The 25,772-nt window shown below is 45.6% G+C and overlaps 2 protein-coding genes across 3 annotated transcripts in view; one reads left to right on the top strand and one right to left on the bottom strand.

Moving 5' to 3' along the window:
- SSUH2 (ssu-2 homolog) overlaps positions 1 to 2,250 on the top strand; it is a 109,618-nt gene extending 107,368 nt beyond the window's left edge. The window contains exon 16 of the transcript XR_004312252.1: positions 2,040 to 2,250. The gene's annotated coding sequence lies outside the window, so the exon portion shown is untranslated. The remainder of the gene's footprint in view (positions 1 to 2,039) is intronic.
- The window catches only part of LMCD1 (LIM and cysteine rich domains 1), a 55,409-nt gene extending 43,463 nt beyond the window's left edge, over positions 1 to 11,946 (bottom strand). The window contains exon 1 of one of the 2 annotated variants that reach the window (XM_006195354.3): positions 11,767 to 11,946. In XM_006195354.3, the coding sequence (XP_006195416.1) occupies positions 11,767 to 11,808 (42 nt within the window). In that variant the 5' untranslated portion in view covers positions 11,809 to 11,946. The remainder of the gene's footprint in view (positions 1 to 11,766) is intronic. The other variant, XM_014568277.2, reaches the window with a different exon arrangement.
- Positions 11,947 to 25,772: the final 13,826 nt, after the last annotated feature.

The following is a 25,772-nucleotide window of genomic DNA, read 5'->3' as shown; positions in this document are numbered from 1 at the left end:
ATAAGCTATGACAACTTGGCCAATCGTCTTTAAAAAAGATATTGCCCTCTTTACTGCAGGTTTTTTCTTTTCCTCCATAGCCTTTTCTGATTTCCTATTACCTCCCTGTCCAAGCCCTTTTTATTAATCAGGTACTTTGCATGTGGAGCCGTGCGGATTTTCCATGAGTGTTTATGAGTTTGGAGTTCTTCTCTTGGTGATTTAAAATTTCCTGTTCCCTTCTCACTTGGTATGTTTTTCCACTTTAAAAGACTCTCTTCCAAGAAGTAGGATAGTTTGGTGGCACAGAAGTGGCCTTGAGGCTGGAAGGAGGGAGAAGCATCCCACCCAGGTGGAGGAGGTAGCACAGGTCGCAGAACTAATGCCAAGGCGAAAGCCGGGGGCTGTCTGTTGACCGTGTCTCTCAGCTACCAGCAGACACTGGGTCTCCCAGAAGGTAGGAAGTAACCCAAGAAATGGGTGCTCTGACCTCCTTGACCAATACGTAGGACTTGGTTGGTGAACCAGTACCAGAATGTTAGAAAAAAGTGGCCACTGCGTCCTTGAACTAAGGAACTAAGGAAACAGAGGGAACCAATGGGGGGGAAGTTGCAAAGAGAGAGCGAGAGAGAGAGAGACAGAGAGAGAGCTATTTTAGCTCAAAATAAGACAGAGCTGTCTAATAATTAGAGGGCTTCAAGGAACCAGATCTCGTTAGGAGGACTCAGTGCTTGTCGGTTGTTCTTAGAGCATCTGGTCACCTGTTTCATCTCCGTTTAAGGTTTTGGTTGGGGTACTTGGACAGAATCATTTTTAAGTCTTTCTGAACCTGAAATGGGATGACACCCTGAACTCTAACCCTACCTCTTCTACATGCTATCTCTGTGACCCTGAGCAAGTCACCTAACCTGCTAGTTATCTCTTTCCTTGTCTGTTAAACAAGGAAGTTGACCCAGGAAATCTGTGAGGCCCATTCCACCTCTTAGAAGTGAATTCTAATTGCTGAAATATACAGTACAATCATTATTCAAATAAGTATATGATGCTTTCCCTTGTGATGGTCCCAGCCCTGTGCTGGGTCCAAGGAAAGGTGCCGGGCAGGCGGCAAGAGCTGTTCTAATTAGCATGAATCTTCGTACAGAGTGTGTTCTCCCCACGGGCTGTTAGGGCCTGTTGACTGTGTAAGAGGTCAGACTCCAGGAAATACAGCTTTTTCTTCAATCCTCACCTCTTTGTCAGATCCTTGCAAACCCAGGGATTGATCCCCAGAATTTCATTTTTCTGGATAATTGGCAGGGAATCATCTGGGATGTTTTTTCTCCCTCTGTTTAATGTACCATATGCAACTGACAAAAATCAGCTGATCATCCCAGTGGCATTTTGATATCCAAACCATGCGTGTTTCATTCCGATGCCTCACCTGCTCTAAAACATGGCAAGAACGAACCCACAGCTTCAGACCAGGTCAGAAGTCTGAAGCAGGAACTGCGCAGAAGGAATGGTTTCCATGCAAGATTCTGGATCTGGTTAGTCAGGTTCCCACATTTCAAAATTTTCATCCTCATGGTTCAACATGGAATCTCCCATGGGATTTCTTTCCCGCCAATTATCATTTAAATGGCTTCAGGACTGGAAACTGCATGAAACTTGGGGTGCACAAACACCATCCTATGGCCCTCAGAAATGTGTTTTCACATTCTGCCCACAGGTCCAGCTTGCTGGATTTCACAGTGTGTGTGTGTGTATGTGTGTGTGCGCGCATGTGTACCTTTCTTTCCACATACGTTGCATATCCTCAGTTAACTTTTTGTCTCCCTTTGTCACAACACACATCTACATCTTCCTGCAGAAATTCAAACTCAGTGGGGGTGAGCTTGCCGGAACTCCTTTGCTGAGCTTGGGAGGCTCAAGCCACTGCCTGAAGTCTTCTGTGTGTCAGCTTGGTGGGCCTGTTGCCCCAAAGGGTTTTGGTTGAGAGGCCAGAGGAGTAAGTTCTCAGATGAGAGTTAAAAGATGTGTGTGATGGATGGATGGATACATAGAAGTGTATTTCTCTACAGGTCAAGATGCGTGGTATTCCCCAAGTTACAAGTCACATAAAATGGAGAAGATGCGTGTCAGACGTGGAACACACAAAACTAGACTGTGACCCGGTCCTAGTGGCTCATTCATCCTCGTCTTTCAACGCTCAGCTCAGATGTCACCTCCTTGGTAAGTTTTCCTGTGATCACCTCCCCAGGTGAGGTTAAGTATTTCCTCTCTGCTGTCCCTTGGTCCCTCATTCGTACCTCTGCTCAAGCCTTTGGCACTGTTGTGATTCTCTGTGAAGAGAATCTCTAGATGGCCAGACTGGCTGTCCTGTCTCTGAAACCATCAGCCTCTGGGATTCCTTTCCTTTTAATTCTCCACTTCCCAGCTCAGTCCCTGGCTTACATTCATTACACACAATATGTGTTGGCACAGAATAAATTCTTAAAGTTGGCCAAATCAGAGGTGGGTAATAAGTTTCATCGAAATAATGTTTTTTTTTTTTTCTTTCCCATTTTGCTCTCATTGGCTCTTTTAATAGTGACGATTTCTCACGGTTAACACACACTCATTGGTTGTCAGATACTGTGTTAAGAACTTAATAGATTATGCTGCAAGGACAACTTTGAGGCCCATTTTATTGATGAAGAAACTGAGGCTCAGAGGTAATGTCATTTGTCCAAGGTCATAGGAAATGTGGCGGAGCTGGACTTTAGACTCAAGAACCTCGGTTCTCAATCCACTATAGTTGTGGGTGTGCATGTGTGTTTATGCATATGTGTGTGTATTTGTGTGTGTGTATGTGTAGAATACTGTTAAAGCTTTCTTTTGACCGAAGTCTTAATATATTTGAGGTCTTTTGGCTGTCTGACATCAAAGTGTCCCTTGTCAGAACAGTGTTTTAAATGTACAACTTAAAATACGTAGGATTACAAAGGAAAGGAGTGTTACTGAAATAATACCAATATATAAAAACAAATCTGCAATTTAGTAACATATGTGCCTTTGTTAAGTTAATTAACAAGATCCAGCCATGGACTTAATTACTGTTATTTCAGAACAGGGAGAAGTGTGAGCTGTACGCAGGTCATCTCTCTCGGTTGTAATAGGATATGAAAATACCAGATTTCTATCGGTATAAAGGGCGTGGGACCTACACCCAGTTACCTTTGTCTAATGTAAAAGTCATATACAGTAGCTTTATTTGATTTTAAAAAAATGAGGCACAGGGGCCGCTAAACTGCCAGGGCTTTTGCCTTCATTCATGATGGAAGGAAATGTTACCTTTCAGCTAGAGGTTGGGTGTATACGGATACAATGCTTTTCCTCACTTACGTTCCTTGATACCCTCAATTCTATCCACAGATCCCTGATTAAAAACCTCTCCTCTATCTACTAACAAGATGCAAAAAAAATCTCCCTCTGAGACTTCCTCTAAAATAAGAAGTCCCCAGTCTGTCCCTTCCCCACATTGAAGCTGGATCGCTTAACAAGGACACTGCTGGCCACAGGGCCAAAGCTGGGGTGGGGAGCTCAGGTTTGTCTCAGTAGGTGGGTGGCGCTCCTCCAGGATGAGCGCAGGTCTGGGCTCCACTTTCCCTCCACCTCTTCCAGCCAGAGGCTTAGTCGGGTCAGTCACCTTGGTGGTCAGCCTCGTGAATCAGTACCTGGAAATACCTCTTAGTCATACAGCCCAAATAGATGCTGTCTTCTTAAGGCAGCTTTCTTAGGGGGGCATTCATCAGCCAAGAGCTCTTATCCCATGCTCCTGCCCGACGGTGCCCCTGACACCAACACCGTGGAGGACAGAGTCTGGGTTGTTGAGCTGCTTCTCAGACAGACAACTGGTCTATCACCACATGTCTACAAGGGGGCTGTAGGGGCCACTGCTTACCAGTGGTACCTGAGAACTGCTGCCAGTAGCCCTCTTGCCTCAGACTTCTCTTCACTCAATGCCCTGTTTAAAAATGCAACAGCTGGGAGCAGAATTGTCATACTCATCCCACTGTTACACTGTAGAGATGACTGGGGCTGGGAGTGGCTCAAATGTGGGCAGTGCTGGGAAATCTGAAGGCAGATGGCAAAGGGGGAGAAAGAAGGGTGTGAGTGCGTGTATGTGTGTGATGGAGGAGGTCAAGGAACACACAGAATGATAGAACACTGACATTATTTGATTTTTCTCCTACCTCCATATAAAGCACATTCTACTGGACTCAAGTTTATGAGGCAGGGACCAAAACTTTCTTATTCATTGTCTCGTCTTGAGCACTTAGCACAGTGACTGGCACATAATAGTTGCTAAATGAAGAAATGAGGGACTGTGACCCTGCCTTGTAAGCAAGACATCTGAGGCTTGGTGAAGGTAAGTGGCCATGTAAAATCACACAGCTGGGGCCAGCAAACGGTTTCAACGAAGGGGAGGGCTGCTCTTCAGAAGTGTGGCAACCAGACACCCAAGGCAAATTGTTACCATTGTCATGATTCCGCAGATGATGTGACCTGAGTCTGTTTACGGCCAGGTCTAAGTTTAGCTACAAAGAGAAGGTCCTGCAATCTGATCTCTTAGAAGCCACATGTGACATCAGAAAGCTGAACTTTGGTCCTCCACGTTCTAGCCCTTAACTACCTATGGGGTTTCTGCACTGTGCTGCTGAGAGGGGGTAACAGTAACAGCAGAGGGAAATGTTATTTGGGGCGCTTATTATGCATTCAGGCACTTTACATGCTTTTTATCTCATTAAACTGTTGCCTAAATATAGACCTCTCATAAACTCTCTTTCTTAAATGAAGAACTAGAGGTCCAGAGGGAATAAGCAACTTGGCAAAGGCTGCAGACCCAGACAATGGCAGAACTACAAGTCACATCTGGATCTCCATGCTTGCCAGGGTTGTGTGTTTAACCCCTCTTCAAAATGACCCTGAAACCATGTGTCCAGAGCTAAGTTCACAGCTAAAATGTTCACCTGACCTTCTGAACTTTGAAGGTATGAGTGTGACATGAAACCAGGGTACTCTGGGCATGGAGGTGATGGAATAGAGAAGACACCCTTTCCCCTTTCATTCTTAAAAGATGCCACGAGTCATTGCATCCCTCACAGGTAAATTTTGGATATGATATTTTCCCCCCATGGCCCGGCTGCACCTTGAAGGGATTGACCAAGCAGATGACAAGATTTTTCTCAGCTCTTCTATATAATCATTCCTTCACATTTTTCTCCAAAGATTAAATTTACAAAGGATCCAATGCTTTAAAACAGGAGGAGGAACAAAAAAATATATCAATCTATAAACAAATCATGTGGATTTGAAACAGTCACTGGGGGCTGGACTCCAGCACTAACTTTGTCCTTCACAAGAATGACCTGCCAAACAGAGCCTTGGGTTTCTTCTCCCTCTGCAATCTTATTTCCTTTTAAAGCATGTCCTGGTGGGGGCTTGGGCTGTGTTTTGCTTGGTCCTGATTCACATGTTATTGGGTAGACCAGGCATGTAGAGATACACATTCCAGAGGCCAAGCTAATCCCCAGGATAGAATGTCCTGGAAGCTCTAGAACTTGAATCGCTAAGATTTTTTTTTTTTTTGGTCAAGTGTCATTGCTTCTTCAGTAATTTCTGGATAATACTGTATAATTCCTTAGATTGTCTCTCTACTAGCCTCCTCCTAAGAGAGTTCTATCTGTCTTCTAGAGAACCAGGAATGGAGAAATCTGGAAAGCCCCTCTTCTATACCTGGGAACTGGCTTTGACTTACTGTGGGTGACAATACAGACCTGGTTATGGCCAAGAAATACTAGAGAAATACAGATGCCTGATAACATTTGGCAAATGCTGGGCAATTCTTGAATTGCACTGTCAATGTGTAGGAAGACCTTCGCTTTTGTGTGAAGCTTGCAGTAATAATCCTAGCCTCTCTCTCTCTGAAATAATAATCCTAGTCCCTCTCCATCAGAATTCTGCTTCTGACGAAAGCCTTCTTATTCCTCTCTATAGTGGAAGAGCTTTAGTTTTGGAATCAGAGAAGATTGGGTTTGCATTCTTAACCTGTCATCTTATGATCTTGGTCATTTCAACTCTGAGTCTTCATTTACTCATGTGTAAAAAAGGACATGAATATTTTTGCACAGTGGTCTTAAAGGCTAAATGAGATAAGATGTGTGAAAACATCAAGCACCCTGAGTGTACTCAAAAGATGCCTTTCCCTTCCTTTCTTTTGCCTGTCCCCCAAACTGTCATAACAGAGAACAGGGTCTTCCTGCAGTCCTTAGGGCGCAAGAGTCTGAATGGATGATAAAAGTAAGACCAACAGGTCGTTTCTAAGAAAACATGGAAAAGGGTTTGCTTCTCATATAAAAGAGCAGACCATGAGCAAAGGGTTGATTTGGGAGTCTATAAAGCTTGATAGTTGTATTATTGTTTATGTTTTTGTGAAAACACAATTGAATCTCCCCAACAAATATTTAGGCTTATATACCAAATATAAGTTTTGGCTGCTAAAAGAGTCTTAGTGCACATAGGAGACCCAAATTCTAGTTTCTCTCTTTCTATAAAAGCTTCATAGAATGCATTCCTGGAGCTTCTGCAGATCCGTGCCACTGATATGTGAGAAGCTCTGAGAATGGATTCAGGAGACCCCGAATGTTCCATGTCAAGTTAAGGAAATGGTACGATCTCGAGGGATTCCTATAGAAGTGGCTGGTGGTCCTGCACCTGGTGAGATGGGGGCAGCTGCCAGCCAAATCCTCTTCCTATTAGCAAATGAAGGGGAAGAGGGGGATGTTTCCAAAGGAAGGCAGCAGCTGTCTCTCCACACTTCTGCTTTCAGTGGAATAGAATTTTAGGCCCACTTTTCCATAATCATTTGTTATTTGAGAGACAGCTTGATGTCCAGGAAAGGTCAGTGGACTGTAGGGAGAAGGAAGTCCAGTTCTCACCCAAAGTTGGCCACTTCCTAGAAAAAAATGACCTATCCAAAGTCACTAGTAAGTGCCTGCAGTTGCTGTCATGACTTGATCCCTTGTCAGAAAACTTTTCTTGCGATACATATTTAAATGGCATTGGATGAACACTGGGGAGATAAGAACTCCCAAGGTCTGTGCTCATCGTGACAGATTTCCGCTGTATTATACGCACACTATTTTGAATGTGAAAGTTGGAAAGAAAGAAAGAAAGATTCTCCTTCCCAAAGTCAAATCAAATACCTCCCCTGGAGTCAGGTTCACTCTAGTGGGTTACACAAGGAACTACTCCCTGATTGCTCTGCTCTTTACCTCATTCTCACCGGAAGTGGCCGGAGAGGGAAAGGAAGACGCACATGTGAGCATCTGTCCCTCCTTCCCGGTCCCCAGCCTTTGCTGAATTCAGCCTATTCTTTTTCTCCCTTGTCACCTTTGGTCAGTTAACATGGAGAGGAGATCAGACTCTGGGGTCTTCAGAGGGGAATACCAAAGTCGTTTTCCACTGTCCTACTTGTAGAAGGGTTGGTTAGCCCTGGGCCAGGAGAAGTTCTTGGAGCTGAGATGGCTTAGGATGAAGCCTAGAGATGATCTGTGATACAGCTTTCCCCTGTGTCCCACCACCAAGGTGGCAGAGGCATTGAAAGTCAGTTGTCAACCCCAACCCCACATGTTCAGACCCATTGCACAGTATGACAAGTATCTACTATTTACAAAGTAATGGTTTCATTATCTGTTTTTGGAGATCCTTTAAGGACTTGGATAATTTCTTTCTTTCTCTTTCTTTTTCTTCCTTTCTTCCTTTCTTTCTTTCTTCCTTTCTTCCTTTCTTTCTTTCTTTCTTTCTTTCTTTCTTTCTTTCTTTCTTTCTTTCTTTCTTTCTCTCGCTCTCGCTCTCTCTCTCTCTCTCGCTCTCTCTCTTTCTCCCTCCTTCTCCCTCCTTCTCCCTCTTTCTCCCTCTTTCTCTCTCTCTCCTTCTCTCCTTCCTTCTTTCTTTTTAAATATGGCTGTCTTTTGGGCCAAGTTGCTTATACACCTATGGGCATGTCTCCAACGGCTTGGCTATTAAGGTCTTTAAGTGACAGCTTAATATATTTCTAAGATTGAGGGAGCCAAGGACAATTCTCGAGGAGCCGTGTTGATGTTGGATCGGCTCGCCTGGGCGGCATGCCAGCGGTTTTGCACGCTGCAGGAACTGGAGGTGAAGGCAGGAAGGGCTGAGTACATAGGGGAGGGCGGAGCTGGAGGACAGGAAAGCCGAGAGGGATGTGATGTGGAGAAGGGTGGAGGGAGACGCCCAACTGACCCTGGCAACGCACTTAAAAGAGCCCTCATTTCATGCTTCTCCGACATTGTCCTGAGGAGTGAGAAATAGAACCCTTTGGACCTGGTCCACTGGCAGACGCACAGTCAACAGTGAACATGCTCTCAGATCTCTTTGTTCTAGTCCTTTCCAAATTCCTGCAAATGGCTCTTTGGCAGCCACAGGGTCTATATTCTTGCAGAGCCGAATGGGCTCCAGTACAGCTTCTCAGCACCCTCCGAGAAGGGGCTTGACCCCTCTGGGCCTCCGTTTCCTTAACTACAAGGTGAAAGGAGCTCCAACTCCCCCTTCCAGGCCTATCATTCCCTGACTCCAGCATGAAATGCACAATGACTGGGAATCTCTGTGATGTGAGCAGATTTTGTATCTGTTGGTCTCAAATGAAGACATGATCACCGGTTGGTTCTAGTTTACCAAGGCTGTGCCGCTGGTTTTCGTTCAACCAAATGAAAACTAGCTGCTCCTTAGATGGGACAGTCATCTGAAGAAGACAGGTGTATCCTTCATTCACCTAAAGACCCCTTTCAGCCTTCACACATCCACTGAAACACAACCACCACCGACAGTAACAATGGCTAAGTCCATTTGAGCTCATGGGCTGAGCCTTTTGTATAAATCATCTCATTTGATGATCATAGACCCCTTGGGAGGGAGATGCTGCTACTGTCTCCCCAGTTTTTGGCCGAGGACACAGGCTTAGAAGTTAATCAGCTTGCCTAAGAGCACACAGTGAAAGTGGTGGAGCTGAGATTTGAACCCAGATCTCGTGACAAGAATCCTGGGCACTTAATCAACAGGAGCAGAACACATCCACAACTGGTGGTTGATTCCACCAAGAGAAATGACATTTGGCCTTCCAGGCTGTTTGTTACCACGGAATGTTGGCTAGTTCATCATTCTCAAGGAACTCTCCATGCTAGGGGAACTTCTCTTTCCCAGTCAAAAGACAAGTGATGGCTCCTGGGCAGCCAATGGGAACATTCGACTCAGCACAAATGAGAGGAGGGAGGGAAGTGCTTCTCTGCCCTGCCACTAACTATAGATGTGACCCATGGCGAGTTCCCCTGGTCTGCCTGAAATTGGATAGATGATCTCAAAGGCTGCTCCAGGTTGGGGATTTTATGTTCTCTCTAGAAGACCTTTTTATGACTTTCCAGCTGCTAGGGATTCCCACAACAGCCCCCCTCCCCTTGGGGGCAGGGCAGTGGTGACAGCTTGTATGCCATTTTAAATTATTTCTCATTTTGTAAATAGGTCCCTTGCAGCGCTAAGAGCCTAGGAAATGGTTTCAAAATGCCGAACTGTGATAATGCATCCTGGAGCCCAGTGTTAGAAAACCCCCCACTGTTGCAGATTTAAAAAGTAAACAGGCAATAAAAGATTTTCAGCATGCGGTTGATAAGACACAGTGTCTCATCACTGCTTTACAGCTCAGCAAGGAGAGTCCCCCCTCCCCCGACTCCCTTCCCTCCCCTTGACTTTTTGAGTTGAAGACATTGGTGAGTTTACAAGTGGTGATCCTCCTCCCGATTGATTGTCACAGTCCCAAGGGGTAAAAAAATAACCGCCCTTTCATCTCCACCCACCACATGCTTACTCTAAGCCTGTAATTGGAGCTAAATGGAAAATAAACCCTTTGCAGGCCAAGGAAGTTGGCACTAGGGGGTGACAAGAAGGAGACCTTGTTCCACCTCTAATCAGGACAATCACTCTCTCCCATGCAAAGGCAAATAAAAACAAGACTTCCTCCCAAGGGGTGGCCTGGGCTGGTGCTGAGGAGGAGGGGGATGGTCCATGTACCCTGTCTCCCTTCACACATTAACCATCAACCAGCCTGTAGTAAAACCACACTCATCTGACTTTCCAGAGGACAGTGAGCCTCTGCCCCTTTAGCTCTAAACTCTTGGACCTCAGCTGAATCTGGGGAGGCAGTTCAGACACACAAATACACCAGTGCTACCACAAATTAAAAAACAACAACACACACAATGTATGTCCGTGGACACTATGGTCTTATGTGGTTAACTGGTAGTCGGTTGAGTCCTGCTGTGTATGGCATGCAGCACTGGAACAGAGATAAGCCAGAAAGGTTTGTTCTCAAGGACTTTAGAAAGATGGGTAGGGAAATCAGAGCAGTATGTGCAGGACTTACTACTATGCAGAAATTAATAGGTATCTTACCAATATCTAAGGTGTTGCAAGAATTCCAAAGAAAGAGAGCTGACTTGATTCTGCAAATAGTCTGACAAATCCAAGGGGGCAGGTACATTCCTGAGATGTACTGATGAAGTCCGCCTTGGTGTACATATTTAGAAGGGTCTGATGGACTCTGTGTGTGGGTGTCTGGCGCAGGTCAGCCATGCAGTGGCCCAGCTGTAAATCAGATGCATGAATCCTGCCCTTCTAAGTGGTTGGCTTGCATCCTAATTTTAATTTTGATTCTGACATAGGTATGTTTTTGTTTGTTTTTCTCACATTCCAATCCCCCCAGCTAATGGCAGATGCCTAAGGGGGACTTTGCCCTACAAGACCAAATTTCCTGAAATCAGAGTTTAACAATGACTGCTCTGGGAGATTACCCCACTGTGTACCATCACTGTTACTGTTGCGGTGAGGGAAGCGGGGCCTGTCATCCCCCATGGGAGACAAGGAAACTGAGGCTCAGAAACATAACTTAGTTATCGTGATGCAGCTAAAAAGTGGCAGGACCAGGGTTTTGATGCTTAAGGCTTTCCTTAGTCTCTGCTGCCTGCTGGAACCAAGTCTCTGTGACCCTGGGCCTCAGTTTCTCCATCGGCCGAGTCGGTCTCTGGGCTTCCTTCCAGCTCACATGTCCTATAAGCCTCCAGCCTGTGGCCTCTCCCAACTGCATTCAGGTAAGTAACCGGAGGGGCTGGAGCTACAGGCACAGCTGCAGGCCCCTCTGGCAGCAATTCACCCGTGACCTTCTGGGCTCTCCGCCAGCCCTTCTTGAAAGGGAAACGTGCAGACCCCGGGGACAGAAATTAGTTCCCGTGTGCTGGAACTGCTGCCCCTGCCAACATCACCAACTAAAGAAACTGGTTTCTTTGTGTGTGAATAACACAGAACACCAGGATGACAGCAAAAGGCGAAATTCCTTGTGAGTAAATATTCCCCCTCCTCAAACCTTCACCTCAATCACAGGAAGGGGAAGGTAGGGCTTTTCCCTAAGGACCAGAGAATTACCATTTAAGAAAAAGTTTTACCTGATTTAAATTCTAATTCGCATCACCAAAGAACTAAGATCCTTTGCAAATACTTTCCACAATGGCTTTTAAGAGTCAGATTTGGGGTGTGCGCCTGTTATCTTAAACATGTATTCCCAAGGATTCTATTTTCTATGAAGTCTTGGAATGTAATGCATTTCCTTCTCCTTACTTCTAGGTAAGTCTCCGCAAACCCATTGGCGAGGGAAACGGGAAAAGAAAGAATCGGGGTAAATACAAACAGATCTCAGCTCACCTTCTGAACTCCCGGGTTGAGGTCCTTGGCCACCTTTGCCATCCTCTTCCGCGGTGGAGAAACAGCGCCTGGCTTCTTAGGCAGAGGCGCGAGGGCGCGCAGCGGGGACAGCGGTGGCTGAATGGCCAAGATCGCGGGCCCAGGGGGAGCTCTGCGCGCAACACAGCGCAGACGGGCCCTTTAATTGGAGAGCGGGACTCCCTCTAAAACCTCGCCAGCCAATCCGCGCCGGCGCTCGCACTTGGCCGGCCAATCCCAGCGCGCGGCTTCCCCCCTCCCTTCGGGTGGTCGGAGAGAGCGCTGCCCTGACGTCAGTGCGGCCGCGGCCCCTGCCTGCCCGGGCGGCGCACATCTGTCCCTGAGCGGCAGGAATCCGTCTCCACGCCCTTCTCCTTTAAAGGACAACGGGGCAGAGGGTGGGGCGGGCCGCGGGGCCCCGCGATCCGTTCAGGTCAAAAGGGAGAGTGATCAAACAGGAAGGCTCGGGTATTTTTAGTGAGCTGGGTCCAAAAATAAGTGCTGAACTGTGTTCCCCTGCCCACCCTTTCTGCCTTGTCGTAGAGGGGTGCGAGGGGAGGGGGAGGCAGGTGATATGCAGCAGCGTCGACTCAGCTGGCTAGCTTTCCCCAAACCTGGGCAAACTTTACAATCACCAGAGAAGAGGTGAGCTTCCAGGGAGTTTTTTTTTTTTTAACCTAGTGTTTGTAATTTTTAAAAATTGAAGTACAGTTACAATGTGTCAATTTCTGGTGTGCAGCACAATGTCCCAGTCATATATATATATATATATATACACACACACACACACACACACACACACACATACATATACATATATACACATACACATACATATACATATATATACACACATATTCGTTTCAAGTGTTTGTAAAGTATTAATCAGCTTTTTATAACTTGCTTTAGTATAAACCCTCCCCATTCAGTGAGGAAGAGAACACTGTCTTGATTGTATAAATGCCAAGATGTTCATCTTCACTCCTGTAGTCACTTTTTCTCATCATTATCTCAGCTGCTGTTATTATTACCAGGATAATGACAATGTTCACTCCCATTTTGTGGTTGAGGACATAGGATCAAGAAGGTAACTGGTCCAAAGCTGAACTCTTCAGCCAGACCCTAACGTGAGAGAGTGAGCGTGAGAACTCCTCATCTGGGGAGAAGTGACACAGATGACAAGCCAGAAACTAGGAAATTCTTTTTTTTTTTACATAAATTATGTCATGCAGGTCCAGACAGGTAAGGTTCCATCTGTGGATTTCTCACATCCTTGGGATGAAGTCTTTTGCAACATCTAACATTACAATTTCTCTGTAAGGCAAAATCGGCCAGGTCTTCCCTTGCTATGCCATCATGTTGTCTGTCTATAAATCCACGTATCTCTCTTAAGCCAGTTTCACAGATCTGGGTTCCCAGAGCCATTTTCCCTGCCTGGATAGAGGAATAAACACAGCCCCTTTCCACCTTCTTCAGACAGGAGAATACACTGTCATGAGGTTTTCATCCTGTAACTCACGCTGGCGGTGTCCTCTGCCAGAAATCAGGGCTCAAGTGGGCTAAAATAAAACTGGGTTGCAGGGAGACTGAAGGGTGGTCTCAAAGTACAACATGACTGTATTTTGGGACTGATTTGGGAGGACAAGGGAGGTGCAGATCACATTCTAGGGCTTTTTCTCTCACTGGAGACATTTTCCCTATTCAAGCCTCCTCCACTTTGGTTCTTAACACATTGTCTTCTCCAGGGATCCTGAATCTTGACCAGTGATCCCAAATTGTGGTTCCTTTTTCATATTCCTGGAAAGGACTTTCTGTTTGTGGCTCCTCTTTTCCAAGACGAGGAAAGGTCTTTTTCTTCTTTCATGGATTTCTGCTATAATTGATGTTTGTCTTGGTTACCCCCAGCTATAGTCTCAACACCTAGCATGTGATGGATGCTTAGAACACATTTGTAAAAGGAGTGGAGACTGGGCTCTGGACCTTCATCAGTAGTGAGCTGGCAAGGTGGGACTAGGAGAGATGGCGCAATGCCCAACTGGTCTGGTTTGTCCAAACTTCCTAGGTGGGCTGCCTGTTAAACCAGTGTGTAAACAAACGGTGGCCAACAGAAGCCTGGCCTGGGAGAGGTTTCCACGTGAATAGCCCTTTCAGTAGCAAATCCTAGAACAATAGTGCTGACCTGGGATACCCTGCCAGAAGCCTTTATACTTTAGAGCTCTGGGAACAGAAGCCAGGAGAGTAACAAAGGCAAGCTTTATCCCTTGCAAACCAGGCAGAAGCCTTCCCAGTGAAGTCATTTCCCACTCCCAAAGCCAGCCTCTCTGCCCCATCTTGAGAAATTATTGTTCCGTGGAATAATTCTCATTTTATTAGCTTTAACACAGTTTCGCTCCATATGAGACCCCCTTCCCCTCTTATTTTCTCCCCTGTCCCTAGTTTCAATTAAGGAGGCAGATATTGTGGCTTTTTCTCAGGATGTGAGAATCAGAAGCCATTGCTTGGATGGCCTCATCTCTCCCTTCTGGAAATGAACTTTCGTGAGCAGAAAGCTTGATCTCTCTGCAGCTGAGGATGCTCACTCTGATCTTGAAACCCTACTGTCAAGCCACATGTTCCAGGGGACCTAAAGTCATGGTTTTGGCTAGACACTTAGACAGACTGTTATCATTTGGGATTCTTCTGGAAAATAGAGGAAATCTGGCCCATCACACCTCAGCCTCACTCCATCTCTGGGGTCCTTTTGCTTCTCTTTAGAAGCAAATGGGGCATCTTTTCCAGGTTGGAACAGTAGAGAGATCTGATGTTCCCAAGGTTCATTGCTCTGTGGTGCTGGGGCTTATGAGAAGCTTCATTTATCCATCAAGCACTTTTGGGGCACCTGGTGTAAGCCATGCCCTGTGTAGGGTGCTGGAGACACCTTGGTAAATAAAAGACTCCTTCCCCTTCAAGAGTGTCTTGTTCTGATAAATACCACTGGGAATGTTTGGTTGACAAGCTCTTATCTTACTTGAACTTCAAGACAACCATGGTATAAGTCTAATTATTCCATAATAATTCTAATTATTCCTCTGGAAGAAAACGGAGACTTGAGACAGTCAAGGGCTCCATCCAAGGTCACATTCCAGCAAGTGGCAGGGATGAAATTCATACTCAGGGCTTCTAAGTCCAGACTGTGTCCTTTCAGTTATTACACTGCCTCCTGTAATGACTGTTGAGGATTGATTACAAGAGTAAGCACCTCGGAGCAAAATGGTGGTGCTGTCAACATGGTTGCTGGGTTTGTCACACCTGGGATTTTTGACTGTCTGTTTCATGCTCTTTTCACTGTTGATTCATGGATTCAACAAACACTGAGCTGAGAAATACGATGGGTGAGGTGCTGAGCTGAAGATACGACATAGAATAAGATGTGAAAATTCCTGTCCTGACGCAGCTTCCATTCCACTGGGGAGAAGCTGGCATTGAACAGGTGAACAGATCATTAGGTAAGGTAACAGGGATGGCAGTGAGTGTCCCAGAGGAAACAAATGGAGGAGGGAGTCCCTGGATGGGTGGTCCCTTGAGATCAGGTGGTCCAAGAAGGTATGACTGAGGAGGTGATGTGTGTGAGCTGAAAGCTGAAGAGGGAGAATGAGTCAACTATGAGTAGAGTTGACATGGAAAGAACATTCCAGAAGGATGGAGTCATGAGTGCACAGGCCCTAAGGTGGGCATGGGCTTGCTGTGTCTAAGGGATCATAGGGTCATTGTGATTAGAGGGTGAAGAGGGAGAATTTGTGAGGAGACCTGAGAGGAAGATTTGGTGGGGACCAGATCACATTGGATGCTGATAAGGAGTTTATTTATTTTTTTCATTAAAAAAATTTTTTTATTGAAGTACAGTCAATTGCAATATGTCAATCTCTGGTGTACAGCACAGTGTCCCAGTCATGTATATACATACATATATTCATTTTCATATTTTTTTCATTAAAAGGTTATTACAAGATACTGAACATAGTTCCCTGTGCTATACAAAAAAAACTTTTTAAAATCTATTTTTATATATAGTGGCTAAAATTTGTAAATCCCAAAGTCCCAAATTTATCCCCTCCCACCCCCTTCCCCTGGTAACTGTAAGATTGTTTACTAAGTCTGCGAGTCTGTTTCTGTTTTATAAATGAGTTCATAGTGTCCTTTTTTTTTTTTTTAAGATTCTACATATAAGTGATTTCACATGGTATTTTTCTTTCTCTTTCTGGCTTACTTCACTTAGAATGACAATCTCTAGATCCATCCATGTTGCTGCAAATGGCATTATTTTATTCTTTTTTATGGCAGAGTAATATTCCATTGTATAAATATACCACAACTTCTTTATCCAGTCATCTGCTGATGGACATTTAGGTTGTTTCCATGTCCTGGCTATTGTATAGAGTGCTGCTGTGAACACTGGGGTGCATGTATCTTTTCACATTAGAGTTGCCTCCAGATGTATACCCAGAAGGGGGATTGCTGGATCATATAGTAAATCTATTTTTAGTTTTTTGAGGAATCTCCATACAGTTTTCCATAATGGCTGCACCAAACTACATTCCCGGGAGTTTAAATTGTTTCCCGAGAACAGTGGGAAGCTATAGATCAGTACTTTCCCATTGAGATATAATGTGAGCCACATATATCACTTAAAGTTTTCTAATAGTCACATTTAAAAAGGTAAAAAAAAAAAAACAGGTAAATAACTTATATTGTATTTAATGCAATATATCCAAAATGGTGTCATATCCACCTGTGATATATATAAAACATTACTGAGGTATTTTACATTTTTTATTTTTGTGCTACATCTTTGAAACCTGGTGTATGTTTTATACTTTCAAGAGATCTCTGCTGAGGTCAGCCACCTTGCAAATGCTTGATAACCATGTGCGGCCAGCGGCTACCACACTGGACAGTGCAGTTATAGAGAGCTTTAAGCAGGGGAGTGGCAGTATCTGATCTACTAGTTAACTCACAGCGAGGACACCCAAGAGGTTCTAATAGAACCCCAGTTGGTAACTAACAGACAGTGAGACTGAGGGGCTGGGAACCCATAATGAAGTGTCTGCTCTACCATGTGTTTTAAGCTCTTCACTGGGAAGGAAAAGTGACCTAGAAAGAGGCCAAGCAAAACCTGTAACCAGATCTTTTAGTTTCTTGCCAGACACTTTAGAAAGCCCCCAATACTCATGGCCCACAAAGATGATGTTTTTACTGCTACAATGTAGCAAGTGTGGCTTAGTTATTTTAATATGTAAACGTAAGTGATGACTTCTATTTGATTATGATTTTTTCTTAACATATTGTGTTCATTAAAACACTTAAGCATAGGTAGCTATAAATAATCCATGAATCATATAGTATATTTTAACGTGTATTAATTGATGTAAATATACCATGAACCACATAATGTATTTTAATTTGTATCAGCTTGGACCATCATTTGTACCCTATATATGTGAATTGTTCACAACTTGAATTTTTTGGTTTCTTTCCTGCCATTCTTACAGTAACTTTAATTTTAGAATAACTATCTAATTTTCTCCAGATTTTTGGATAGCCTCCTAGATCAAGAAAGGCTTTGCCTATAAGGCCAAAACATCTGGGTTAAAAACAAAACATGATTCTTGGACCCAGCTATTCTACTCTCCTGCTTTATAGCCTGTTTCTGATAGGGACAGTGAAAGATACTAGGAGATCTGCCCGTTGTGAAGGAGCACTGGGTCAGGAGTCCAGGGCCCTGCATTTTGATTCTAGCTCTGCTAGGATGGTGTGCCTGGCCATCACCATTCACAACTCAAAGTTATCCCTATTTACTGGGAGCAAGTGATCAATTTGCTCTGGACATCAGATACATTTCCCACCTGATGGTGAGATGGAACCATTCCCTTCTTTGCCAGGTTGACAAGGGAGTGGAAAGGACACTAGATTTAGACCCAGAAGTCTCCGTGTGTGTTTTCACCCTCTGTGGAGCAAGCTCAGTGATTTGGGCAATGTATTTAAGAGTCCCTGAAAAGTGGGGAGGATGATCTTTATTCCTCTTGCCTTACAAAGCATATCCACACGGTCGTCTGTAAGTATATGTACTGGGCAGAATTCTAAGATGCTGCCCAATGACCCAGGCCCTTGTATAATCCTTTCCCCATGAGTGTGGGCAGTACCTGTAACTTGCTTCTAACCAACAAAATGTGGTAAAGGGGGTGAGATTCCACTCCCATGATTATATTGGGTCTTATGACAAAAGTTAAGGCGTTTTGCAGGTGTAATTAAGGTCTCTAATAGGTTAATCAAAAGGGAGAGTATCCTGAGTGGGCCTGTCATAAGCAGGTGATCCCTTCACACAAGGATCTAGAAGTCAGAGACAGAGGAAACGTCCACCTCAGTCCTGCTGGCCTTAAGAGGAGTGAGCTGCCCCAAGTTCTTCATCTGTAATGAAATGAATTCTGCCAATAGCCACATGGCAGAATGATAAATGAGTACCAAGTTGCTAAATTCATGGTAATTTATCCCACAATGTATCGAAAGCCAACATACTATCATTCTCATCATTCTTGGATCTGTTTAAAAGATCTAATTCTCCGCTCCTTCTTGGGGTGAAGACGTTTGGTACCTCGTTTTAAAAGAATTACTTCTCCCCTCAATTCTTAAAGCTTCCTGGAACAATATGTTACACGCGTTGAGTGTACGCTTTATTAAAGCAGCATTTACGCTCATCAAGGAGATGGTTTGAGTTACGGTCCTGAAGGACTGAACCACAGCCACACTTAATTTCCATAGGTGTACTGTTTCCTGCTGTAGTCAGCCTGCCCATCCCCAGTGTGTGCGGGCATGTGCGTGCGTGCGTTCGTGCGCGTGCGTGCGCGCGCGTGCGCGCACGGGCGCGCGTCTGCGGAGCAGGAGGGACGAGAACGCGACGCTGGTGTTTTCTCCGTGCCGTCAGTACCTCACGAGGTTAAGCTTAAAACGACCCCGGGTGTTGTTAGCCCCATTGGCAGATGAGAAAATGAAGCTCTGCTGTGTGAATGGGAGCGGCTTAAGCCTCATAGCTAGTTGGGAGCCACTTTCACCTGGAATCGCTCAGAAGACGCCTGGCTCCAGAGCAAGGGCTTAGCCTGGACGACGAAGGTGGAGAGGCGAGACTCCCGGCCACTGGGGATCCCGTGGCCCCCTCCGGAGCCCCTCTTTCCGCCGCTTCCAGCTCGGCCTGGGAGGCTGACCGGCGTTCTCCACGCGCGGTTCCTTTGCTGTTTTCCGTCCTGGTTCAGCCGGCGAGACGCTCCAGTGGGAGTTCAGAGGTAGGTGTGTTTAGTCTCCTTACGTCCTCCGTGTCGGCCTGGGTCCTCCATCCGCAGCCACAGCTCCTGTCCGTCTGAAGCTCTGTCCCTCGGGCCCTTCAGGCGGGGGCTGGTCTCTGTGTCCTGTGGTCACTGGCCCTGGGATGCTTCCTTCCCCCCAGTGGGTTCTTGAAACCCTGTTTTCTCTTTCATTTATAGCCCCTCCCTTAAGCTCCCTTCAGTTACCCCTTGGAATGTTTCCAGCCAGGACCCTGACCATCTGGAAGCAAAAATGGGCTTTAGAGAGGACCTTTCCCTCTGCGGTTGTGATAAGGACTGCCCTGTGGTTTCTCACGTAATCTTCTTGGCTCTTGGCATATTAATCAGTTAAAAGGATTTGGGGCTTGGCAGTTCATTAGAGTAGGAAAACCAGAGAGAGGTGCTGGGAAACGACGGGAACTTGGTGGCCCCTTCCTGGGCAGGTCTGTTGGCTGCTCTTGTGTCTTGAGAAGACTGACCATGGCTCGTTTGGCCAGTGATGGTGACTTCCGGTGTGTTAACTGCCTTGTGCCTGAGTCCCCTTATCTGTGAAGCTGACTGTGAGGTGTGAATGCGGGGCTGTGCGTGGCTGCTGGGTCTGGGCTCTGGTGGTCCATCCAAATGTGAGGCCACGCTCCAGCTAACGTGACTCTAGTCTTGAGCCTTTGAGGATGAGGCTTCCATGTGAGACTCTGGGGAACCTGGAGCAGTTTGCTGAGCTGGACCCTCTTCCTAAGCTGGAATCACTGTGATTTGCTAATCCTCATGGAGAGGGCAGCCATGAGGTAGCAAAATACTTGTGTTCAGCATGGCCCACAGGAGTGAGGTGTTGAAGTGACTCACTAAGGAGAAAGGCTATTGAATGGGATTAATGGGACATCCTTCAGCTCCCAGTTCCCTGCCTAGGAGTGATTTTGATCTTTTGGGGAGGAAGGCTGTGTGAGGGGTGGACTAGCTTGGAGGGGGCTGGGTGGAGGGTTTACAGTAGCTGATTCAAGGCGGAACTGCTCAGATTCTAGGGACGTGCTCAGTATAATTGGTCCCAAGTGTCCTTTCTAATCTCCCTGCATCCTTCCAACAGCTTCCTGAGGCAGTGGTATTACCCCCATTTTACAGAAGAGCAAACTGAGCCCTAGGGACGTTAAGTAATTTTCCCAAAGTCACATGGCTGGTGGCGGAGCCTGAATTTGGACCCACGTGTGTCAGACTCCAAAGGTGGCACTAATGAAAACTATAAAACAACAATTAAAGCACCAGCAACTGTTTCTTGGGCTGTTCACCAGGTATCAAGCTAAATTCATGCCATTTAATTCCTGCAGAGTAGGGTCTGGATTCCTAACATAGACATAAAAAACCTTTCATTCCTCCTCACCCAAACACACACACACTCACACTCACACTTAGCACCTGTGATCTAATTGCAGGTAACCCTCAACAACTTAATTATGGCAACTATTGAGAATAAGGTCTATTTTAGAATAATTTTTACACACCAGATAATGGGGAAAATCAGGCCTGTTCAACCCAGCAGATCTCTGATTAGCAGAGGGTTGGGGGAAGCATTGTAGCACCCCAGGTTCGTAGGAGAACTTAAGAGGCAGGGAGGAGATAAAAATCAGTGTAGTTAAAGTCGTCATTAACAGCTTTTCTCATGATCATGTTTTCCATTCTGTTGGCCGTATTGGCACTTTAATTTTCCAAAGCCTTGTGAACCTGTGTTACCCAGTAACATCTCCTCATGGGGTGTTGAAATCATTCTCTTCTCTGGAAAAAAGTGGTAACGGTGCTTCCGTAGGTTCCCTTGGGGGGCAGAGTTGACATTATGTAGGTTTTGTTCAGATAGAAATGTCTGAGGTGTTGTCTGTGAACCTGCATTATTTGCAGTTTGGAACCAATTCTGGAACTAGGGCTCAAGGCCAAAATTAGAATGGATTGTGATGGAGGTGATTTGATCCATTTCCTTTCTGTTACTTGCCTTTCCTCCACGATTAAATTGACCTTTGTGAACAGCTCACTCTGACCTGCTCCGTGTGTCTTACTCCATGCTACAGCCTTATCATTCCTCTTCTGCCCATCAAAATCTATCTGTCCTAAGGACTGTGCTTTCAGAGCCCTGCCCAGTCTCCCCCTCACCAGGTTCAGCATATACTTTGGAGAAAAGAGGGAGGGTTTTGAAGCCAGACATATCTGAGTTTGAACCCTGGTTCCTACCAACTAGTAGCTATGCAGCCATGGGCCAGTGAACTTCTCTCACAGACTGTGCTAGCTGTAAGATGGAAATGATCAGCCCTTTGAGTAGGGGAACATACCCAGCCCATGGCTTGTCACACGGTAATACCTGTAGTTTCCTTCCTCTCCCAAGATTCCTCTCCCTCCTAATGTCCTCTCAGTTTTTCATTGTTTATCACAAATAGGTTCAGAATAGCAGTTCCCCATCATGGCTTCCTCCATCCTGAGGGAGACGAGCCTGTCACGATGGACCGATTCTGGGAAGATTCTCTAACTTGCATGCCTGCAGCAAATGGTGGTGGGGTGCAGCAAGGGTAACTTTCTCGGATGGCCAGTGAGCATCTACCCAAAGCAAACAGAGGGACTAGGAGTGGGACAGGACCCCTGAGGTATCCCGTCCCCACCTCCGTGGCACCCAGCAGGAGGTTTTCTGCTGTCTACTTGGGTGCTTTCCATGTCTAAGAGCTCATTCTCTTCCTAGACAGTTCCAGCAGTTGGGGACAATGCTCATTGTTAAAAAGTACATCGTTGCCTTGGGCTGACATCTGCCTTCTGAGTTGTCACCCATCTCTTTCCAGCCTTTAGAGTCCATTTGAAGGGCTCTCCCTTTCGCACATGATGACGGTTATCTATTAGAATAGTAGAGTCATGTATTTCTGAGGTCTTCTCCCACCTCTCACCTCCAGATTTTGGGTTCTGCTTTATCCTGCCTAAATTATAGTCCTCCCTTCCATTCTACTTCCTGGGCAGTCACCCTTTCCTCCTTTCTTGGCATGCTGCGATGCATCCTGTAGAGGGGGTAAGAGCACCAGCTTTGAAATGAGACAGATTTGGTTCCAGGCCCTGCTTGGGCACCTATGGGGAACCTCAGTCTCCCAATCTGTAAAATGGAAGCAGTAACTCCATTTTACTTTCATAGTATTCCATTTTAATCTCATAGTACCTCCATGCAGATGAAGCGTGCTGATGTACACAAAGCATGCACTGTCATGCACGGCATGGAGAAAGGCGTTGGATACCTGGTAGCTAGGTAATTATTATTTAATTATTAGGCAGTTATTGTTGGCTAATTTTCAGGTAGGTGGTCATCACGCTTGGTTTTCTTACAAAATCTTCCCTGGAGCCCTTAAGGTTTTCCTCAGCTTGGATGTGGGAGTCCCTTCCTCCCTCACAACAGGAAAATGGCATTAAGTGTTTCAGTTATTTCGTTACAACCACAGATTCTTAGGAGGACAGGAGAGTCAAATACCGTCCAGTGGTCATTTTAAGTATGTTAGTTTGAGGCAGGCTATAATTTAAAAGCAATTTGGATCATCTATGGCTGAGTCCATCCTAAGAGGCCCCATAGGAAATGCAGCAGAAGGTCCAGACATCCACGGGCAGAATTCCAGAGCTTCTGAAAGATGAGTGTGTCCCGTGGCTGATGAACAAGGTATGAAGACACCAAATCCCCCTGACAGAGTCCAGCCATGCCTTGCTGCTGATCAGCGTTTCTGGAAAGACTGGATGAGCTCATCCAGGAGAGAGGGGTGGGCGATTTCAGGGAAGATTCTTCGTTTTCAGAAATGAGGCAGTGAAAGATCTGGGGCTTCCTGTTGATTCTCCCAGTTGTTCTCACAGCCCAAGACACATGGTTTGGCCATGATGTCATCTGACACGGATAGACACGCCGAGGCCAGCGCTGTCAAGTAGATCCTGGATTATGATGGAGGGTGGGAGGGATGTGCAGTTTGAGGGCAACGTGAGTGAGTAGTGAGTAATGTTTTCCATTAGGATATTACCGCCTGTCCCATCATTGATTGTGGGGGAAAAGAACTGAACTTTTGAAAATAGTCAAATCCAGTTATTATTTATCTCTCCAAATACCTTATTTTTTCAAGTTAAAATCCTGTATTTAGTGCTCTCATCTTTTATCATGGTGGGAAGTATTTTCAGATCATCTAGTTGAATGGAGGTGACCAATTTCAGTCATTTATTTATTCATTCATTCAATCAGTTACTTAGTTTATCATTCAGTCATTCAGTCTGTGGTTCAGTTGGTCATTCAGTCTGTCATTCCTTTGCTCCATTGGTGGTTCTGTCTTTCAGTCATTCAACAAACAACTAGAACATATCTCTTTCAGTACCAGGAGCTCTGCTGGGTGTTGGGCATGCAGCAGTGATATAAGATTTATAGGATCTACTCCCCAGGGGAAGACAGATGTTAAACAAGCGATTACAACAAAAGCTGGTGACTCGTGAGCGTTATGGTAGGAAAAGCGTGAGCCCTGAGGTCTAAAAAGATCAGTTTGGCCGGATATTACTGTTTCCTAGTACCTGAAACATCAGACTCCAGTGGCTTAACTTCCAGGGTATCTAAATAAAGAACTCCAGACAGTCCTCCACTAGAAAGAATAAGAGCTAACATTTGTGAAGCTCTTGATACATGGCCAGACACTGAGCCAACTCCTTGACAAAGATGACCATGCTTAATCCTCCCAGTAATCCTGAGTTAGGGACTCTGAGTTTCCCCATTTCATGGAGGAGGAAGCTGAGGCTCAGAGAGGATAAACAACTTGTTTGTAGTTGCACAGAGAGAAGTGGCAGAGCCAGGAGTTGAACCCTGGTCTGTGTGAGTCCAGAGCTCAAAAGTGATAACCGTGAATGCTTTTTTTCCCCCTGCACATGCCCAGGAACTGGGAAACTTGTAACAGAGGCACTGAGAACTCGGGGAAAAGAGAGCCTCTGGACCTTTCTAGCTTACTCCCAAAGAGCCAAGTGCTCTACGATGAAGCTCACAGCCCATGGGAATGAGCGCAAGATCTGGGGTTACCAGGTCAAAGGGCATCTTGGGGTGAGCTACGTTCCTACATCCCAGAAGGCTTGAGAAAGCTTTGCAGGAAGTTATTTGTACCAGTAGAAAGACCTTAGGCAGTTCAACCCAGAAATAAATCTATCTCCTGCTCATACATGCATTTTAAATGTAGCTAGAGTAATACAAACGGAATTAAAAACCTACTGCCCACATGACATCTTTATTTGGTTGTACAGCACTCCGTCACACGCACCCACTTTTTTCAGTGATTAGAAAAATAAAGTGAGTCATTTTTTGCAAAAATAGGTCCTGTATTTCAAAAGAAGCTAGTTTTCTTAGAGAACATAGCTTTCTTTCTATTTTTTCTCTCTCTTTACGTCCCCTCCTCCGATTCAGTAATATGTATCCCCTACCCAGATGTCAGATTGCTTTGAGCTAATTTGGGCATCTTGATGCTTAATTTAGAAATGATTCATCTACAAATGGAGTAGTACCTTAGTTTGGCTGGGGATGGGGGTGGTTGCGAGTGAGTGGTGATTCAGGTTGGCCTGTGAGCGCTCAGCCTTCTGTTATTCGGGATGATACTGAATTGCTCCAGTGACTCAGCTTGAGTCTGGACATCTGTAAATACAACGGTGAGCATGCTCAGCAGCCTCTCTTGGTGTCCCCCACGTGGCTCGAGATGATTCTGTGCTCACGAGCCCATAGTCTCACTGAAGGCATGTGACTCATGCTTCCTCATGTCTCTCTGTCAGTTGGGTTTGGTATCTGCAGTTACCCCAGGCTTAGTTCATAGATCCTCCCTTCCCCAAAGAGATTCTTTTCTCCTGTGTCTCATTAGCATTAGAGATGGCTCCTTTCCAGACTTGGAAACAGTGAGCCTCAGAACCCCACTCATCTGCCTAACCTCCCTGTAAATACAGTGTTACTGCCTCTTCTTGACAACGCCTACTGCTCTACTAGTGCAGCGCTGCGACGGCCACCGCTGCCAGCCTTACTAGCAGGGGATATTTGGTAACAATGCTATAGACACTGGTTGAGTTCTGTATACATCTCAGTTCATCCTCGTACCAGTCATCCATGGTAGGTGCTATTGGGATCCTGATTTTGCTGAGGAAGCAAAACCAAGGCGCAAGCAAAGTAACTGACTTAAGGTCTCACAGTGAGTACACCGTGGAGACAGGATCTAAACCCAACTTGACCCTGTGCTTCAGCCACAACATCGATGCTTTCTGCCTTTATGATCTGTTTCAGCACCTCATATCAAGTCACCTCTGTGCTGTTATTTATGTAACTCTGGCAGCCGGACACTCACCACACTTATATGAACGAGGCTGCCCAGTCCCCTGAGTTGTTCTCAGCATGTGGTACTTTTAACACACTGATACTTCGACCACACTCTGCATCATCCATCACAGTAAATCCCACGAAGGGAAACAGAAACCTGGATTAGCGTGGACTCGGCAGGATGAGCTTATCAGACTCCTGGTCCCCTTTCTGTGTCAGATACATTCTTATGAATCTCCGGGCAAGAGAGCCGTTCTCTGAGTACTTCCTTTCTGCCTCATGACTTTCCCCCCCATCGTACTATAATTTTATTTACTCTAGGAATTTGTTCTTTCTAGGAATAGTCT

The sequence above is a fragment of the Camelus ferus genome, chromosome 17 (genome assembly GCF_009834535.1).
Source record: "Camelus ferus isolate YT-003-E chromosome 17, BCGSAC_Cfer_1.0, whole genome shotgun sequence".
Taxonomy (NCBI): Eukaryota; Metazoa; Chordata; class Mammalia; order Artiodactyla; family Camelidae; genus Camelus; species Camelus ferus.
Note: the sequence above shows the minus strand (reverse complement) of the source record. Positions and strands in the feature narration are given on the sequence as shown.